Below are 18,360 nucleotides of genomic sequence, written 5' to 3' on the forward strand. Positions count from 1 at the left end.
CCAGTGTCACACCATCGTAGTCCTTGTCAATTATGTGTATGCCACCTTCTTATAGTATGTATATATACTTGTCTGCGTAGTCATTTGTGTACTCTGAGCATGCTCAATAGGAACCTTTGGCTAGAAGACATGGGAGGATCTTAAAGATCTCAGCTTAGGGAAACTTGAGTTGGTCCTTGCATCAGTCTGGGAGCAGAAGGGCCTTTGAAGACAGTCCTTGATGAAAGGTTCCCAGCAATACTACTCAAGCCCAGCAGTTGCAGGAAACCTCTGGGGCCAGCCCCTTTCCTGATTGCTCAGCTCGAGAAGTTCTGTGGGGGTGGGGGTTTGTTTGCCACATGCTGCTTGAAGGAGGAGGGACTGGTGATGACTGTGTGGGGATTCAGTTCTCGCAAGCAGCTTGAACGTAAGCAGAGGCCTCCCCTTCCCACATCCTGAGAAGTTAACCATCACTTTTCTGTGGAATTCTGTGGATACGTAAGAGTAAGTATCTGGGTTCCACCGGCAGTGTGAGGTCTTACAGTTCACCCGGTTACGGCATAAGCATGCATTTCCCCAGGAAAAAAGTACTAAGGAGTTATGAGGTGGCCTGAGAACTGCCTTTTACAATTCAGACAACTATCACACGCCCCCATACGCTAAAACTGCCCCAAAAGTACTATCATCACCAAATCATGTTAAAGCATAGGAAAATAGAACTCTAAGAGTGCAATCCTATAGCATTATCCACCAGGATGAGTGATTTAGGATAGTCGTGTCGCGGGGAGGGTGTTGCACCCTGGGTGCCATGTGGGGGGGGGGAGTGACAAGAAGGCACCCTGCGGGGTGCTCGCCCCTCCGCTCCCAAGCACGGCGGCGCAAGTGGCCACCGCGCCTCCGCAGCCGCATGTGGAGGATCCTCCGTTCGTGGCTGCGGCCGCGAGCAGAGGATTCTGCCACCGTCCATACGGTGTTCGAGCAGCAGTGGTGGCAAATGCATGCTTGGTGTCACATGCATGTGCTATACGTAGTGACGCCGCACATGCACTGTACATAGTGGTTTGCCACTGGCGCTGCTTGAGTGCCATACGGACAGTGGTGGGATCCCTCCACTGCCACCACAGCCATGAGCAGAGGATTCTGCCACTATCCGTATGGTGCTCGGGCGGTGCCAGCAGCCCTACGTAGCGACGCCACACACGCATGTGTAGCCGGTGGTTTGCCCCGCCCCAGGTGTCAATTAGCCTTCTTTTGCCCCTGGTTTAGGATCCAGTGGATCTCTGGCTAAGCTGGGAGGTTCCTAGCATAGCCTGAGTACATCAGCTTAACTCCTTCATTCTTGGCTCAGCCAGAGATGTCGTGGTGTATCTCCCCCAGCCAGCTGAGTTGAGCCTGGGGGATCTCAAACTGGCATAAGCCCTGAAAAGGGTGTGTGGTGGAACCAGAGAGTGGGGACTTAGGGTGAATCTTAGGCCCTTTCAGCTGGGTAACATGACCTGGCAGCTCACCATAAGTTCAGCCCATAAAAGGGATGGTGCAACTCAAACACTATTTTAAAGGCTTGTTTTCCCCCTGCCAGGCTTAGGCTGGCTCAGCCAGGAGTAATTCCGCTGATGAACAGAGCTTGGATCTGGTGCAACTTTTTGCCAGCTTAATTTCATCAGCTTGCTCTATGCCACTTTCTTGTGTATAAGATTGTTCCTTAAATGATAGTAAAAGTAGCTGCCAGGGAAGACCTCTGAAAGCCGAGGAGCCATCACTGAAAAGGCTGTTTCTGGTTGCCACTTGTCCTATTTCAGATGGTGGAGGCACCTGGGGAAACAGGTGCTAAACAGGGCAGGACCCTGATCGAAGCAGAACTTTGAATGGAGCTTGGTATGGGTCAAACCATTGGTTTCACCACCATCTCTTAAGAGAAGACTGACAAATATATATAGTAGAGCCCTTAAAAGTGTGGTGGCACAATTTAGGCACCTCACATCTTTCCAGTCCAAGGAACCAGAAAAATTCTATGTTTGAACAGGACTACTGTACCTCTTATTTTGGAGGGTAGGTGTTTGTCCTATCTGGATAGCTATTCCTATCCATATTTTTCCCCTCTATGCAGGTTTGCTTGAGATCTTAAACGTTCCCTAATGCAGTTACTTTAGAAGCATCTTTAGAATTGTGAGCCTTCTTCAATATTTTCAGATCTGGCCTGCAACACAGAACCCACTTACATTTTTTTGCTATATATGAGTCAGACTTCTCTCACAGACTGGATGGCGATACCATTGGTTTGATCCATGCTAGGTGTTGGGCTACAATCCAGCTGTGAACAACTTTATATCAGTATGTGACGTGACCCAATGCTATTACTTTCTTTGGAAGGGTGTCGTATCTGTGGCACCTGGAAAAAGTCTAGCTGCAGTCCCTGAGATGCCTCCCAGCCAGTGCTGGATTTACATATAAGCTAAATAAGCTATAGCTTAGGGCCCCACTCTCTTGGGGGGCCCCCAAAAAAATTAAAGGAAAAAACCACTGGATGTACCTTTCCAAAATATAAGATAAAAAACACCTAAAATAAAACCTACATACAGCAACAATGTTTTGTGTTGTGTATGCTCCTATTTGTTATGTGCAAATGGCTTTATAAACCTATTAGGTCCATAAATTACAATACAGCATATATTCAACACACAAAAAACTTGACAATTTGTTGTTGACAAAGGACAGCTGGACATATAAAGGGCCCCCTTACCTTCAGTAGCTTAGGGCCTCATCAAACCAAATCCAGCCCTGTTCCCAGCTCTGAACATGTACAGACCAGTTCATACTAAACATTTCCTCAGGCAGTTGCATACCCACATACTGTACACTGCTGGCTAGAGATATTCACCGGTGTAAATCAGCCCAGAGGCACAGAGCAAGATATTTATATGACTAAGTTCCACAGGAAGTACCAGTCCTTCCTGTGTCTCCTGTGGGTATGATGAGGACAGGCATAGATGCCTACATTGTCTGTGGATCTAGTTAGGGAACACAGAACAGAAAACGGCACAGGAGAAGTGCATGCCTTACCTGGAGACTGTTTTGAGGGTCTTCCTCTTCCCCTCTCAGTATTGTTGCTGGAGGAGGCCAAGTGTGGCCTTTGTGTTCAAGTACCAATTCCACCTCCTCAGCTCTTCTTAGTACAGGCAGATCTGAACAGCCACACCAATAAATCTCATTATTGTTATTTGAACACAAGTATGCCTCTCACTTTGGAAGATTAAATGCTATGGGAGATCCTGCTCTAAAAAAACAACCCCTTTTCAAACTAATTTGTATGTTGTGTTTTATATTATGTGGGTATATATGTTGCCTGCCCTGGGGCCTTATGGTGAAGGGCAGGTAAGCCAACAAATAATATTTTGGATAGCAATGGGATCCCATGGTGATGGAGATATGGCCAGGGAAGGGCAAACAAGGTTTTAACTTCATCTGACCTAGCAGGATATAAAAGTGTACAGACAGGGTCATGTCTTCCCCTAGACTACTACCACCCAGTGTTAAGAACCTGGTTCTGTTTATCCTTGTAATGGCTGTCATACAGCATTTTCAGTGGATTGTAGCTGCCCTTTTATGCAGCCCCAAGTACTTTTACACACAGTGCAAGGGGTGAGGAACATTTTCGAGGCAGAGGGCCACATTCCTTTCTGTGCAACATTCCAGGGGCCGCAGACCAGAAGCGTGCTGGAGCAGCGAATGTATATTTTTTTCCTTTATGCAGTAATTTCTATATAGATTCACACACATTCCAGCCAGGCAAAAACTAATGAGGAGGCTGTGGAGCTGAGAGGTTGTGGTGTGGGGAGAGTCTGGAGGGCAGGATGGATAGGTTTAGAGGGCCACATTTGGCCCCTGGGTGTGAGGTTCCCCAACCCCTGAGACAGTGTATATTTTGTACGAATATAATGCAAACACCATTGATTTGAATTGCATGACGAGAGCAGTGTAGCCCTGTTTTATTTGTGCTGCTCCACCCCTCTAAGTCAATGAACATCTTTTGGTCAATATCCAGGTTTCCTAAGGCATCTGGTAAAAGGATTTGTATGGGTGTTGAATATATTAATGATGCGTGGCATGATAAAAATCAGCCGAACATATCTCTCTCTGAACTGCTTACAGAGCAGCTGGGTGTTTTGTGTCGTGTGTCAATGTCTCACTTTGAATCATTTATCAAATCCGAATACTAGGGAGATGAGGGAGCTGAGTATATTAGTAAGAAACAAAAAAGAGGGAGAGAGAACAAGAGAAGCCGTCAGGAGCTCAGAGTCTCTGCTGCACATGCAATGCTAGAGAGGACTGAGTTGTGTTGGGAATACAGCCTGATCATTAACAGCTTTTCCGGATCTCGGGTTTGTAAGTAGGGAAGACTCAGCGCTTGGGGCATTTGTCTCCTGGGAAGGAAGGAAACAAACATTGTATGTGAAGGAAGTGAAGAAGCCTTGACTTGTTTGTTTCAATCAGTCAGGAGTACAGGATTCTTTAAAAGCACCTGAAGCGGGAAAAGACATGTTAAAACTGCAGGTAGCTTCAATTCAGAAATATACAGACAGAATAACCTGAATGGTAAATGCACGGTTTTATTTTGTAGTGGGGTCAGAGCTGCTAGTTCCTATGAGTGCAAGGGGATTCTTGTACCACTGAGTCAAGTTAATTTATACACACACACACACACACACACACACACACACAGAAAATGTGACTTCAGCAGAATGTCAGAAATGCAAACATGCAAGGTCAAAAAAGTAGCCAGCTAAGGAGTGGCCAGGGGAAATCCATTAGCCTCAAAGGACTCCGCTGCTGCTCAAAGTGATGTCAAGGAGCTCTTCAACAGATTAATACACCTCTCGAAAAGGAGAATAGAAAATCACACATGTTCAAAGGGTGTGTCTATGGCACAGGGCTGCCACATGTCGAGTCATCTCTGCTTCATCCTGTAACGTTTAGGGAGGCTTGCCCATGTTGTAGTGTTAATTTCTTCACCACCACCAGCAGCCAGGGATGTGGAAAAGCTGCAAGGAAACTCGCAACTTGAACCTGGTTAAGCGTATCATGTAGTTCCACTCCGACTGAGTTGCTAGCAGGGCCGGTCTGGTGAAATTTGGTGGCTACAGGAAGCTCAGATGAATGACAACTCTCTAAATATTTCCAAACAAACCTCCATTTCTGTGTGCTTTTGTAAACTGCAGCTGCTTCTTCATGGTTAACAGGCAACACACACACACACACAAGCATAATCTGGTTTGTTTTCGGCATTGGCTTTAAGAAATGGACTTACAGTAGTACCTCGGGTTAAGAACTTAATTAGTTCTGGAGGTCCATTCTTAACCTGAAACTGTTCTTAACCTGAGGTACCACTTTAGCTAATGGGGCCTCCCACTGCTGTCGTGCGATTTCTGTTCTCATCCTGAAGCAAAGTTTTTAACCTGAGGCACTATTTCTAGGTTAGTGGAGTCTGTAACCTGAAGTGTCTGTAACCCAACGTACCACTGTACTTGTACTGATCTGATGTTGGAGAGTGAATGGAGTCATTTTGCTCCAAGTTGAGTTATTGAAGTAAGAAGACCGGGGGTGGGGTGTTGCTTGTGCTCTGGCTGATTTGTCTGGAAGCTGTGCTGGTTTGTGTGGAAGAAGAAGCTCTCTTTTCTTTTGCGCAACATGTGTCTGTGTGCCTAGTACAGTTTCATGTGTTTACTGTGCATAATTATGCTCTCTCACACTTTATCTCGAAACATTTGTGATGAATACCAACAGTCTGAGACAAATTGCATATACATTTTAATCTGTATGAGCTATAGTTGGAAATAAGATTTTTAAAATTTAAAATGGTTTTTCATATAACATTTATCTCCATCTTAGTTTTGTGTGTCCTTTTATTTATCTTCAGGCATTTTGTTCATTCGCTTTTTGCTTGTTGGAGTCAGTGTTAAAAACTCCCGTGAAGACTTTTGCCCCCCCAAAACTTTGCTTTGAAGTGCAATCTAGGAAGAGATCATCACTAACAGAATGCAAGTTTGAGGGGAGCTCTCTGTAAATGCCCTTCTGGTGGATCCCCTTATCTGTGGGTGAACTTTGGCAGGCTCACCTGGTAACAGCAGGCAGCTGCAGTGTTGCTTAGCAGCAGAAAGCCACCATTCAAATTTCCCACAATCCCCTGGTGCAGTACTATGTAAGGGTCTTTGGAGGAAATTAAAATGGTGGCTTTGAGACTCAACTGCCCAGTGCTGTTACAAAAGAAGTTTTTTTAAAGGTTGACCAGGGTTAAGTGGCATTTGTGGGCAGTGGCGTAGCGTGGGGGGTGCAGGGGGGCTGGTCGCACCGGGCGCAACATCTGGGGATTAGGGTTAGGGGTGCAAATCCACAGGTTAGGGGGTGCAAATTACTTGCCTTGCCCCGGGTGCTGACAACCCACACTATGCCACTGTTTGTGGGCTCTAACAGAGCGCTGGGACCTATGTGTGCCGATGCTGAGCCTGGAAATAATATTGAGAGAAGTTATTAGGAAGGCTGGAATCTTCATTTCCTCATAGCAATGTTATTAAGCATTGAAACACAGCATTTTCAAATGCACCGTTCTCTGACAGAAGCTACACTGAAATAAAGTCATTGTAGGGAACATTGTATAAAGCATAATGCACATTATGCAAATAACATGTGTCGCCAATCTACAGGCGCCACAATTCACACAGGTAGCAGGCATGTCTGGACAGAAGCACAGGGACCCACGGGGCCCAGGTACGTCATAGAGTCAGACCTTCCTCTCCCGTGCTGCCCTGTTCTCAGCTCTCAAGCTCAGTAGATTAGAAGCGAAGCCACACCAGAGTACAGACAGATGCATATTTGGGCATCACAGTGTCACTGCTTCATATTTTGCGCCACTCTTTCCAAAAAAGATTGGCCGCTAGGGATCCATTCATTCCACATAATGGCAGTGAAGTTTTAGGGCAGCTTTGAATGTGTATTGGAAGCACTGAGAAAAGATAAAGGAGCGTCTGCCATTCTCTCTGTGTGATCCATTGTAACGTTCAGAGCAGCAGCTCAAACTTCTCTGTGAATTAGATGTGGGAGTTCAAGATATGCATCAAAACCTTGCTTCTTCTTTCTGCTGGGGAGCTTTGTGAGTCACGGCATTGTCGGTTGCACCAGAAACACACACACACACACACACACACATACGAAGATTCAGAGATAGCTTGCATTTTGTTTCTTGGTGGCATCCAAATATGCCTTCAGTGTGCAATCAAATGCTCCGATTCTGTGGAATTATTTCTAGAAAGCAAGGTTGGGGAACCTGTGGCCCTCCAGATGTTGTGGGACTACAACACCCATCATCCCTAACCATTGGACAGGCTGGCTGGGGCTGATGGGAGTTGGAGTCCAACAACATCTGAAGAGCCTCTGGTCCCCTTCCTCTAGGTCAGGGTTTCCCAAACTCGGGTCCCCAGCTTTTGGACTACAGTTCCCATCCTCTCTGATCACTGGTCCTGCTGGGAAACCCTGCTCTAGGTTATCAATGTAATTCCCACTTCAGAGCAGGAGAACAAAGAGCAAAGAGCCTGCTCACTGAATAGAAATAGCTAAAGTGGTGTCTGAACCCTGGTGAAGCTCTCCTCCTATCCACTGGATCACGTTTGGGATTCAGTTTGCTAATGAATTTCCTTTGCGTGTGCAACATCTCATGCCATTCTTTTTTGTTTTTTTATCTTTTGTTTTGTTTTTACAGAACATTATAACTATGCATCTTCAAATATAAATTCCAGCTTGCCTCTAAGTGTGGCACATCCTTCATTGTCAGCTCCATGTCATGGCCTTCAGACATCCAATCCAGTCATTTCGATTGTCCCATCAGCTAATCATCCTTCGGGATATGGAGGGCATGCTGAAAGTGGCACCGCCGGATATTATCTGTCTCCCAACGTCAGACCTAATGGCGTGCCAGCGCTAGAAAGCCCTAGAATCGAAATAACCTCTTACTTGGGGCTGCATCATAACAACAACCAGTTCTTCCATGATCCGGAAATCGAGGAGCCCGTCCCAAACGCAAAGAGATCTCCTACGACTGCGACGTTGAACCTGCCGAACATAGAGGCCTATCGAGACCCATCTTGCCTGAGTCCAGCAAGCAGCCTGTCTTCCAGAAGCTGCAATTCAGAAGCATCGTCTTATGAATCCAATTACTCTTATCCCTATACTTCGCCTCAGACATCTCCTTGGCAATCGCCGTGTGTGTCGCCCAAGACCACCGACGCTGAGGAAGCGTATCAACGGAGCATGGTGACCTGCACATTACTTAATTCGCCTCGACACTCCCCATCTGCGTCTCCCAGAACGAGCATCACCGAGGAAAACTGGCTGAGCACTCGCAACTCCCGCCCATCTTCTCCCTGCAACAAAAGAAAATACAGCCTGAACGGCAGGCAGACTTCCTACTCGCCACACCCCTCTCCAACACCCTCTCCCCAGACTTCTCCAAGAGTCAGCGTGACCGATGAGACATGGCTAGGAAACACTAACCAGTACACCAGTTCGGCCATCGTCGCAGCCATCAACGCCCTCACCACTGACAGCACAATAGACATGAACGATGGGATTCCTACCAAGTCCAGGAGAACGGCGATCGATCACACCCAGTCCATGACGCTCAAGACCGAACCGAGCGGGGAAGATCATGGGACCATATCGCCAACAGCCGACTTGTCACCAGAAGAGTTTCCGGGGTTTCAGCATATCAGGAAAGGAAGCTTCTGTGATCAGTACCTTTCGGTGCCTCAACATCCCTATCCATGGGCCAAAACTAAGCCATTGTCCCCATCATCCTACATGAGGTACAAGTTTGTGGGATTTATTTTTTGTGGGGTAAAAAGATATACATATTACTTTTCCTAATGCCCTGTCCCTGCTGACTCCCCGCTCCCACCCCCTTTTTTTGCTATTTCATCTAAAGATTCAAAGACAAGATTTCTGGTGGCGCCTGTTAGAATCAGGCCTACAACATTGTGCTTCCGTTTTCTTTCGTGGTGTCCCCTGGTTTAATTTCACATTGACCAATAGCAAGGCAGCATCAAGCCACCATCTGTAGGTTATTGGACTTGCTATATGGCTGCTTCTGGCTTCCTGTTGTTTCTCTTTTGTTTTTCCAACCTTGAAAACAGTATAACTTTGTATAAGAGTAATATAACAAAATAGATGTTACAGAATAACATTTATAAAAAAGAAAGCACAGTGGGAAAAAGTTTAAAATGACATGCCCTAACTTTACACACTACTGTATGGCTTTTGACTGGCTTGGCCTAGTTTTTAATGCCCAGTGGCCTGTTTGTATATTTAATGTCCTATTCCTAAGGGCACAGGTTGGGAGTTTGCAGGAGCTTCATGCAACCCCTGATCTCATGATGCTTTCTGTAGCCACCCTTCCATCTTACCAGAGTTCCTTCTTCCCTGTTCATTTCCTCCTTATTTTACATGACTTAGAATCATAGAATGGTAGGCTTGGAAGGAACTGCAAGGGCCACCTAGTCCAACCCCTTGCAATAAATGAATCTCTTCTAAAAGTGTTTCTCCTCCTATTCATACATAGCTTCAGAATAATTGGTAGGACAGTGGTGTGTTTTTAAAAAAAATAATAATCCTGGTTTTATGGCTGGGGTGTGTGTGTGCATATATCTGTATAGCACATCAAAATAAGGTAGTAATTACTCGCTTTCTATACTGTTAGTTAAATTGGTTAGTTGTACTAAAAAATAATAATCCTGTACATTTGAGAGTTGGAGTCCATCAACATGGGGTAGGGGATTGCCCACAGACCCCACCCTCCACCCCTAAAGTTAGCCCCCATGTAATGTGGTGATGGGTGACGGATATGTCTGCACCATGAGGAAGTGTGGAAATGTGTACCAGATACCTACAACGTCTGTTTGGGAATTAAAGTTCTAAACATCATGAATGGAAAACTCACAGGCAGATGTAGATGCATGCTAGCTCCTAAACTGGTTTAGTGTGGGTTGTAGCAGTGATTTCCAGAACTGCCAACTTACTTCTAAAGGAGAACAATGATTTTCAGAGCTCTCCTGCATAAGAAATTATCTGATGCTATCTCCCCAAAAGTTTACATTAGCTGAGAAAAAAATGTGGGTAGGTTAGGGCCCTGCACGTGTGTGTTTAACAATCGGGGGGGGGATCAAGTGGTGATTAGACCACCATAATCTTTATCATACAGTAGCTAACAGAGATTTGTTTTCTAAAAAGGAAATAAACATTTTATCACCTGCAGTTAAAATGAACACAGCATTCCCTAGTGTGTTAATGAAAGTAAAATCCAGCATTTTTCCACTGTTTTGTTTTTGTGTTAAAAAAAAAATGTTTCCTGGTTTTCAGTCTGTTTCCATGTGATCTCATTAACTCGTGCTTCAGGACAGCTGGAAGCTACTGTAAAATTGTGGTTTAAGTTATTTTACCAATCAAATGCCCTGACCAAGCTTCCTTTAACCCATAAATACTTTTCATTATATGTATTATATATTAAATAACCCTGGACAACTGAATGCAGATGTCAATACAATCATGGGAGCACACAATTGAAATTGTTATTTTAAGTGCACCCCCCAAGAAAAACATCTCCCCAACAATAATTCGTCACGATTGAGCTGGGATTCCCACTCTCTGATACATCTGCTCTGTTTCAAAGTCTAGGTTAGGTTCCAGCAAATAATACAGATTCCAAGATCCACCCTGTTGAATGGTTTATTTGCCAAAACTATTGTATTACCTCTGTAATGAAGGGGGGGAGGAATCCTAAAACAAAAGGGTGATTGGAAAATTCCTGAAGTAATAGTTGTTTTTTCACATATCTATGATCATATGGAAGACCACACCTGCCTCTATGTCAACAAGGCCCCTCTATCCTAAAAGGAAGTTCTTATTTGGATGTAAGAATTGGTGTGATTATAATTTTACATTTTGTATCCACAATAACGGGGTGAGATCATTTTTATTTCCATGTTATAGTTGGGGATTTGAAACTGTGAGATAGGGAATTGCTGAGAGCCATCCACTGTGCGCATGGCTGGTTAGTTTCACAATGGTGTTTGAGTTTCATGCAAACTCTGAATGGTGTCTCCAGGAGCCTACTTTATTAGCATTCACAAGGAAACGTTCCTGAGTTGCTAATTCCTCAACCCCTTTTTGCAAACACTTTGGGGTTTGGAGTGGGACGAGGAGAGGCCAACCTTTTGCAGGAAAGTGGCTTCAATATTACAACCTTAGATTTCACTGGGGAGAATACTTGCCATGCCAACCTGTCCAAGAACTGTGGAGATCACTGGCATTTAGTTCTTTAAAATCATAATAATTGGTGGATCCTTATTGCATGCTTGGCACTGAGATTCTGATTCTGGATTAATCCCAAACATCTGGGTGCTGCTCCTGCACAAAGCCCACATTGAGAGCCTTGTGTGTGGATGTATTTGTGTGCATTTTAAGGTTCTGTTCTGTTTGCAGCCAGGTAGCCTTTAATCTTGCATGCCAAGATTTAGCATGTAGAAAATGTTTACAGCAGAACCAGCAGTTCATAAGGGAAGTATTGATACAAGCAGATTAATAGCCATGTGAATCACGTTGCTTCCAGCAAAATGGAATAACTTATCTAAACTTCTCCATCTATGATGGAAAATGCTCTTGAGGCAAATGATTACAGCCTAGTGAGGCAGAAAGAAGGGAAGCTGAAATATTTCAATAATCCTCCTTAGCTTTTGTTTAAGTGTCTTTGACAGGGAATTGTCTAGCGATGTAATAGAAATGGCATCCTCTGGTTTTGAACGGTTTCTAGTTAAAGACACAGCATCTAGGTATAGCTACAATCCTGATAGAATCTTGCTTTCGCCAGAAGCAGCTTAGTCATGCTGGCCACATGACCCAGAAGCTGTATGCCGGCTCCCTTGGCCAGTAAAGCAAGATGAGCGCCGCAACCCCAGATTCAGCCACGACTGGACCTAATGGTCAGGGGTCCCTTTACCTTTTACCTAAGAAAACCACCCAGGTTCATCCGTATGGGGGACAGTCCTATTACACTCAGCCTTTGTTCTTGTAGAGGTTGCAGACAGCTGTGGGTAAATCCAGGTAATGAATGATCTGTCCATGACAATAGAATCAAATATGGCTTTCCTGCTCACAGATAATTTTAACCTTGTCCCCTACTGAAAACTCAATCAGAAGGCTGCCTTGCCCAGATACGCACAAGTCTCTGAATACTACCAAGGCCATGAAATCCTTAGTCATTCCTGATAAGGCAGACCACTTTGGCTTGAATGTTGAAGATGCCCAAGGCTAATGGTCTTTGCAGACGTCAACAGAACCCTTGAAACCACCTCAGTTAGCTCAGACAAGGAGATGTTTGGTGCACCAGCAGAATTTTTATCAGGCCACCAATGCACTCGAAGCTGGTTGACGGTTCAGCTGAGTTCATGGCTAGGGAGATGGAAGCCTAAAGATCAAAGCCTCCCTTCACAATAAGCTTAGTGTTGTGCAGAGAATTCTGGTGTACGTATTTGGGAGACGTTTGCCTTCATTCAACCAGGTTGTGTGCAACATAAGCCAGGTATTAATACATACTTCCCTCTTGGTATTGCACCACAAGATTAGATAATCAAATGTATCGGTATCTAGCATCAGTATGTACCAGCATGTACCATGCCAAAAGGAACCACCCCACTGTGAATTTTGCAAAAGTCTTCTGATACGTTACAGCTCTTGCTTTTGTAAGTACAAAAGATGTTAATAAGTATCTGAAAGTGGTTTACATAAAGCATTGGCTTTAAAAGAGGATTACACAAATTCATGGTGGCTAAGGTTATCAAAGGCTACTCACCGTGATGGCTATGTGCTTCATCCACTGTCAGAGGTAGCATACCAGTTGCTGGAAACCATTAGTGAGCAGGTTGCACCTTGGGGAAAGCCTCCCTAAACAAAAATGTCTTCAGTGGGTACCTAACTAGAAGCCTGTCTGATTTCGGCCAGTAATTGATCCCAGAGAGCTGGAGCTACAACACTAAAATCCAGGTTTCCACCCCACAGGTTAAGTTCACTTTGGGGCCATATGGCACTCTCAGCATTGCCCCATCTGAGGAGTGCAATTGCCAGACAGGGATATAGAGGACAAGGTGGCCTCTTAGGTATCCTAGGGTCATGTTTGTAGTAGGGCTTTGAATGCTAAAAGCAGGACCTTGAAGTGCACTTAGTAGCATATTGCAGCTCTTTCAACAGAGGTATTATATGGCATTGACAGCCAGAAATCTAGCTGCTGCACTAGGTTAAGCCCAAGGAAATCCCCACAAGAACTAGAGACAGGGCCTTTTTGGTGGTGACTCTATATTTATGGAACCCCTTCCCAAGGGAGATACACAAAACCACATCAATAGCAGTTAATAAATGGACCTTAAAGGTATGCCTATTTCAGCTAGCTTTTAACTAAAAATGTGCTGTGAGTTGGATTTTTTTTGCATCATGTTAAACTTTCTTAAAATATTTAATATTTAAAAATGCAGTGTATTGCATTTTCTCCTTTAATTGTTTGTGATAGCCACTTGAGTAGGGCTTTGCCCTGAAAGGTGGCATCTAAATAGCACTGATCAACAGAGCTGTCTGATTCCACAGGGTACAATATATGCGCCATCTGCCAAGAAGGCTTTGGCAGGGTGAACAACACCCATGCGCCTGAAATAACCACAGCTGTGGGCATTTTACTGCTTGACACAGCATCTGTGGGATCATTAGTAGCTTTCATATTTCCACATGTTATGTGTAGGCTACCTAGTTAAAGTTTATTATTTTGCTGCTATTATGTTATTGATCCTTTTGGCTCACATATTTTGTCTGTTTGCTGTTTTTTGGGGGGAAAGGTAATATATTGTTTGTGCCCACCACAGTTTACATAATAAGAAAAAGTGGAATAGGTTTGCTTTAAAATGATTGCAGCGAGGTAATATGATAGTGTGGCCTGTATACAACATGTTTGTAATGTAACCTGCATCTTTTCACAATAAGTGTTAGCTTGTGGACTGCCTTGCCAATTGACAAAATGAAAATGCAAATATTCAGCCCTCTCCCCATCATGGCTCCTGATATTGTTTATATCATAAGACATTTCATAAATTTGATTTTGGAATTCTCCTAGAAATAGGGTGTTTTTTAAAATCCTCCTTCAGCACCACTGTGAATTATTAAAGTACCATATGTAAAATTCAGCATTAGGGTCCCTAAGTATGATCACTCTTTCTCCTAACTTTTAAAAATTTGTTTGAAAACAGGGATTTGTTGGAAACTTAATTTCCAGTTTCCTTCCACTGTGAACTATTTCAGTCCCTTTCTGCAAAAGGAGACAAAGGTGTTTAAAAGAAAAAGATCTTGCTAGATAATGGTATTTCATGTGATCACCACATATAAGATGTCACTAGGCATCACCTGTGAGTTTGACATTCTGTTTGTTACTCTTGTTAAACCGATCAACTGCTGTTGTGAATCGTTGCCAGTTCTGTTAACTGATCTGACTCCTCTATCCTTGATTGCTCCTCGATGCATACAAATTAAGCAGTGAAGGCTTTTCAAAGCACGATAGGATTAATTTCACTCACTCAATTTGGGTGTGGTGGGTGGCTGTGAAAGACAAGAAGAAACACCAGGAAAATTGTGACAACTTTATTTGCTGCACTGGCTCCAACCACTCTGCCTTGCTCAAAGCATTTGTGTGGCTGCAGTCACTTTCACAGCCTAGCTAATCCTGGAAGAGCATTGGATTTTCCTACTAGAATAACAGTAGGTGAGTTTGCCAGTTGATGATCAGGCTAGCTCCAAAGAAGACTTTGGGATTTTGCTGATTAGGGGCCAATCCACACATGAACATGGCAGGAAACCCAGATTTGTCACTGAGGGTATACAGCTAATCCTGGCACATGGGTTTCGAAACACGTTTGTCTCATTCATATACTACATTAATTTTAGATTTTAGATCTACACAGAACAGCTGATGCTTATGGAATAGTACAGTTTACAGCTCTTGTCTTCACTGAGCATCTGCCCATATATTCTTCAGGATATTTTCCTGTATGTGATGAAGTTGGGCTCTCCTGGTCCCCTCCCCCATGAAAGAACTTCTACAATCTAAATATATGTTTGATATCTCTTCCTTTTAAGCAAGTTGTGCTGCAGGAAATTAAGTGCACAATACAGATAACCTAGAATAGGAAATTGCATTGCCAAGCCACAACCCATGAAACTGTTTAAAGCATCATGCCACTTCCTCTGTCAGGAAAACTGCATTTAATTCTCAATTTATTATTATTACTTTTGTTGGTCGGCCCTTGCAGTGGGATTTTAATTATGGCGTGCCTAACTACATGGCTGCCTTATAACAGAAACAGCAACAGCAACAGCAACTGCATTCAGTCAGTGTTTCAGGTGCTCCTCTAAGATCTTAAGCAGAGAAAATAAAGTTTTGTTTGTGTGTTTTTTAATTCAGCCAGCTTCACCTTGCTTTTTTCTCCATCTCCCTTTAAAAGTTTAGAGGATCCAAACTTTGCGATGATTGATGGATTAGAGCTTTTAAGAATGAAACACCCTGAAAGTGTCACAATCGGATAGAGAGCGAAATCCATCGTATATGAACTGGCTTAAAGATGGAAGCATCTGTTTCATAACATGAAGTGATCTGCAACATGAGTTATGCAGCTGCTCTATATTATATAAATTATTCTTGCAGTCAAGCGGGAGCTCCAGATAATTATCCAGGAACATTTAAATGCTAGCATACATAGATGTACACAGAACAGGATGAGCCTTATGAACTTGCCAATTGTGCTTGAGTGAAAACTTTACGCCAGTCACCTCAGGCTTCTCAAGACAGTGTGGCATGGCAACACTGTAATCATAGCAGCTTTGACTTAAAATGATGGCGAGGTGTCTGCCTCTTATAGTTGTAGATAATATTTTGGTAGTAGATTTTACCCTGGGTCCTATTCACACCAACCATTGAGTCTATAAGGGGGGATAAGTCATTCACTCAGATTTGAGTTTCAGTGGTCTGTGGCCCAGAGAGCAGGACTTTATGGCAGAACTGGATGGAAGCAGGAGGAGCCATGGGCCTGGCTATAACCTAGTTAAGTTGATTTTGATCTTAAGACTTTGTAAGTGGCTTGGGACTGGAAGGACTGGAAGGACTGTTGACTCTCACATGAAACTGCCTTGTGCAGATCTTCCTCAGAGGCCCTGCTCAAAGTATCCTCACCTTCTGAGAGGAGGGGGTAGGCATGAGACAGAGGGCCTTTTCATAAAATCACAGAGTTGGAAGAGACCACGAGGGTTATCTAGTCCAATGCGGGAATCTTTTTTTGCCCAGCGTGAGGCTCCAACCCACAATCTTGAGATCAAGAGTCTCCTTCTCTACTGGCTGAGCTATCAGTTGTGTCACCTTGATTGTGGACTGCTTCTTCCCCAGTTCATTTTCTCAGTGTCCTACCTGGTGGCTTTTAGACTCATGCATGCTTTTAATGGCAATTAGGACCTTTTATCTTTCATTGTTACTTTTGAATGCACATTTAGGATATTGTGGGATCTTTTCTGTTTCTGTTTTGGAAACTTAAGCTGCAAGGCAGGATAGAAATAATTCCAACCGATAAACTGTCAGGTATGTATTTGTACCTGTCCCTCCTCCAAGGTGACATTGCCTAGTCCCCAATTCAACAGCCATGTGAGGCAACATACATATAGAAGAGAGGGCCACTCTGATATTTTGGACTTGACTTGTAGCATCCTTGTCAAAAAGATTGGCTACCACTGGCCTATATTACCTGCATAAACTGTAAATGGTTGCGCTTATGCAACGATTCAGGGCTCAATTTTCACCTTGGGTAGATGCGGAGACATGTTGCCCTCTCAATGTTGTTGAGAGAGGGGAGGGGGAATCTCTGACAGACAGGTGCAACATCACCTGAGAGATCCTGTTCTGGCATCTGCCCTGCCTGTCCTAGAGGTGAACTCTCCACAATGGCAGTACAGGAAGGCACGGACTCATTGCTGGCTGAAGTCAGTCGCCATATGGTTTGCCTGTGCTGAAGAAAGCAAAGATACACCCTTAGTGCAGAGGGAACATTGCTGAGCCAATCTGTGGCTGAAGCCAACTAAATCATTTTGGTTGCTGCTGAAACAGGATCAAAAACAAAGTAGGTTGAATGTAAATTGGAGAAACTGAGGTTCTGATACTCGACCTCACCCAGAGTCTAACTCAGAATAGATTCCACCCCCCACCCTCCATGCACACATCTTACTTATCTGCATTTGTCCATTTTGATTAATGGGCTGATGCATTAAGTGTTGTCATTTTTTTAACCAAGCTTAAAATGTTTTCCGTTTTTGTTTAAGCATCTGATTGCATATCAAATCTGTGCCATACATAAATCTTCATAAAATAACCATTACCTATTAAATTACTTATGTCATACCATTATCTCCATTGATGAAATTTTAAGTGTAAGATGGTGAAGGATGAACTGCTAAACGTGGCCTCTAAAGTAATAGTGCCAGATTCTTGCGGTTTATGATAGTGGACTGGATGTTAATATTTAATCGCGGTTGCTTTCCATTACAGCCCATCCTTGCCCGCTCTGGATTGGCAGCTGCCGTCTCACTCAGGACCTTATGAACTTCGGATTGAAGTGCAGCCAAAGTCCCACCACCGAGCCCATTACGAGACCGAAGGGAGTCGAGGGGCTGTCAAGGCCTCTGCGGGGGGACACCCAGTGGTGCAGGTAATAGCCTTTCTCATGCTCGCTAAGATGGCTTGTTTGTTTGGGCAAGGACCCCTGTGCATATTTCTTGCAAATTCAAACAAGCTTTGATGACCTTGGTTGGTATGCTACTTCCATAAGTTAAGTCTTGGCCCCCATTGAACCATATAAACGGTCCCCATATAAACCGTCCTGGATTCTGTGTTCATCCTCTGAGGCCTTTCTTTGTGTGCCCCCTTCACATGAGGTTCGGAGGGTGACAACACGAGAATGGGCCTACTCTGTAGTGGCTCCCCGCTTGTGGAATGCTCTCCCTAGAGAGATTCGCCTGGTGCCTTCATTATATATTTTAAGGCACTAGGTGAGAATGTTCTTCTTCAACCAGGTCTTGGGCTGATTAATATTCTGCAGCCTTTTAAATGTGTCTGTAGGAAGAGAGGAGGTTATTGTTTTGCTGTTTTGTTCCAATTATTTACTTGTTTTTATCCTGTGTTTTATCCTGCCCCGAGATCTTATGATGAAGGGCGGTATATCAAACAAACATTACATGTTATATACTCTTTTGTACTGGGCATGAGCCTTC

At 44.0% G+C, this 18,360-nt stretch overlaps 1 protein-coding gene across 3 annotated transcripts in view; it reads left to right on the forward strand.

Annotated features, from left to right (window-relative positions):
• NFATC1 (nuclear factor of activated T cells 1) overlaps nucleotides 1-18,360 on the forward strand; it is a 128,811-nt gene that overhangs the window by 14,208 nt on the left and 96,243 nt on the right. For all 3 annotated transcript variants that reach the window (XM_081919446.1, XM_081919445.1, XM_081919447.1), the window contains exons 2-3: nucleotides 7,730-8,831; nucleotides 17,639-17,798. In XM_081919446.1, coding sequence (XP_081775572.1) covers nucleotides 7,730-8,831; nucleotides 17,639-17,798 — 1,262 coding nt within the window. The remainder of the gene's footprint in view (nucleotides 1-7,729; nucleotides 8,832-17,638; nucleotides 17,799-18,360) is intronic.

Source organism: Podarcis melisellensis (assembly GCF_964234715.1).
Source record: "Podarcis melisellensis genome assembly, chromosome: 7".
In the NCBI taxonomy this organism is placed as follows: Eukaryota; Metazoa; Chordata; class Lepidosauria; order Squamata; family Lacertidae; genus Podarcis; species Podarcis melisellensis.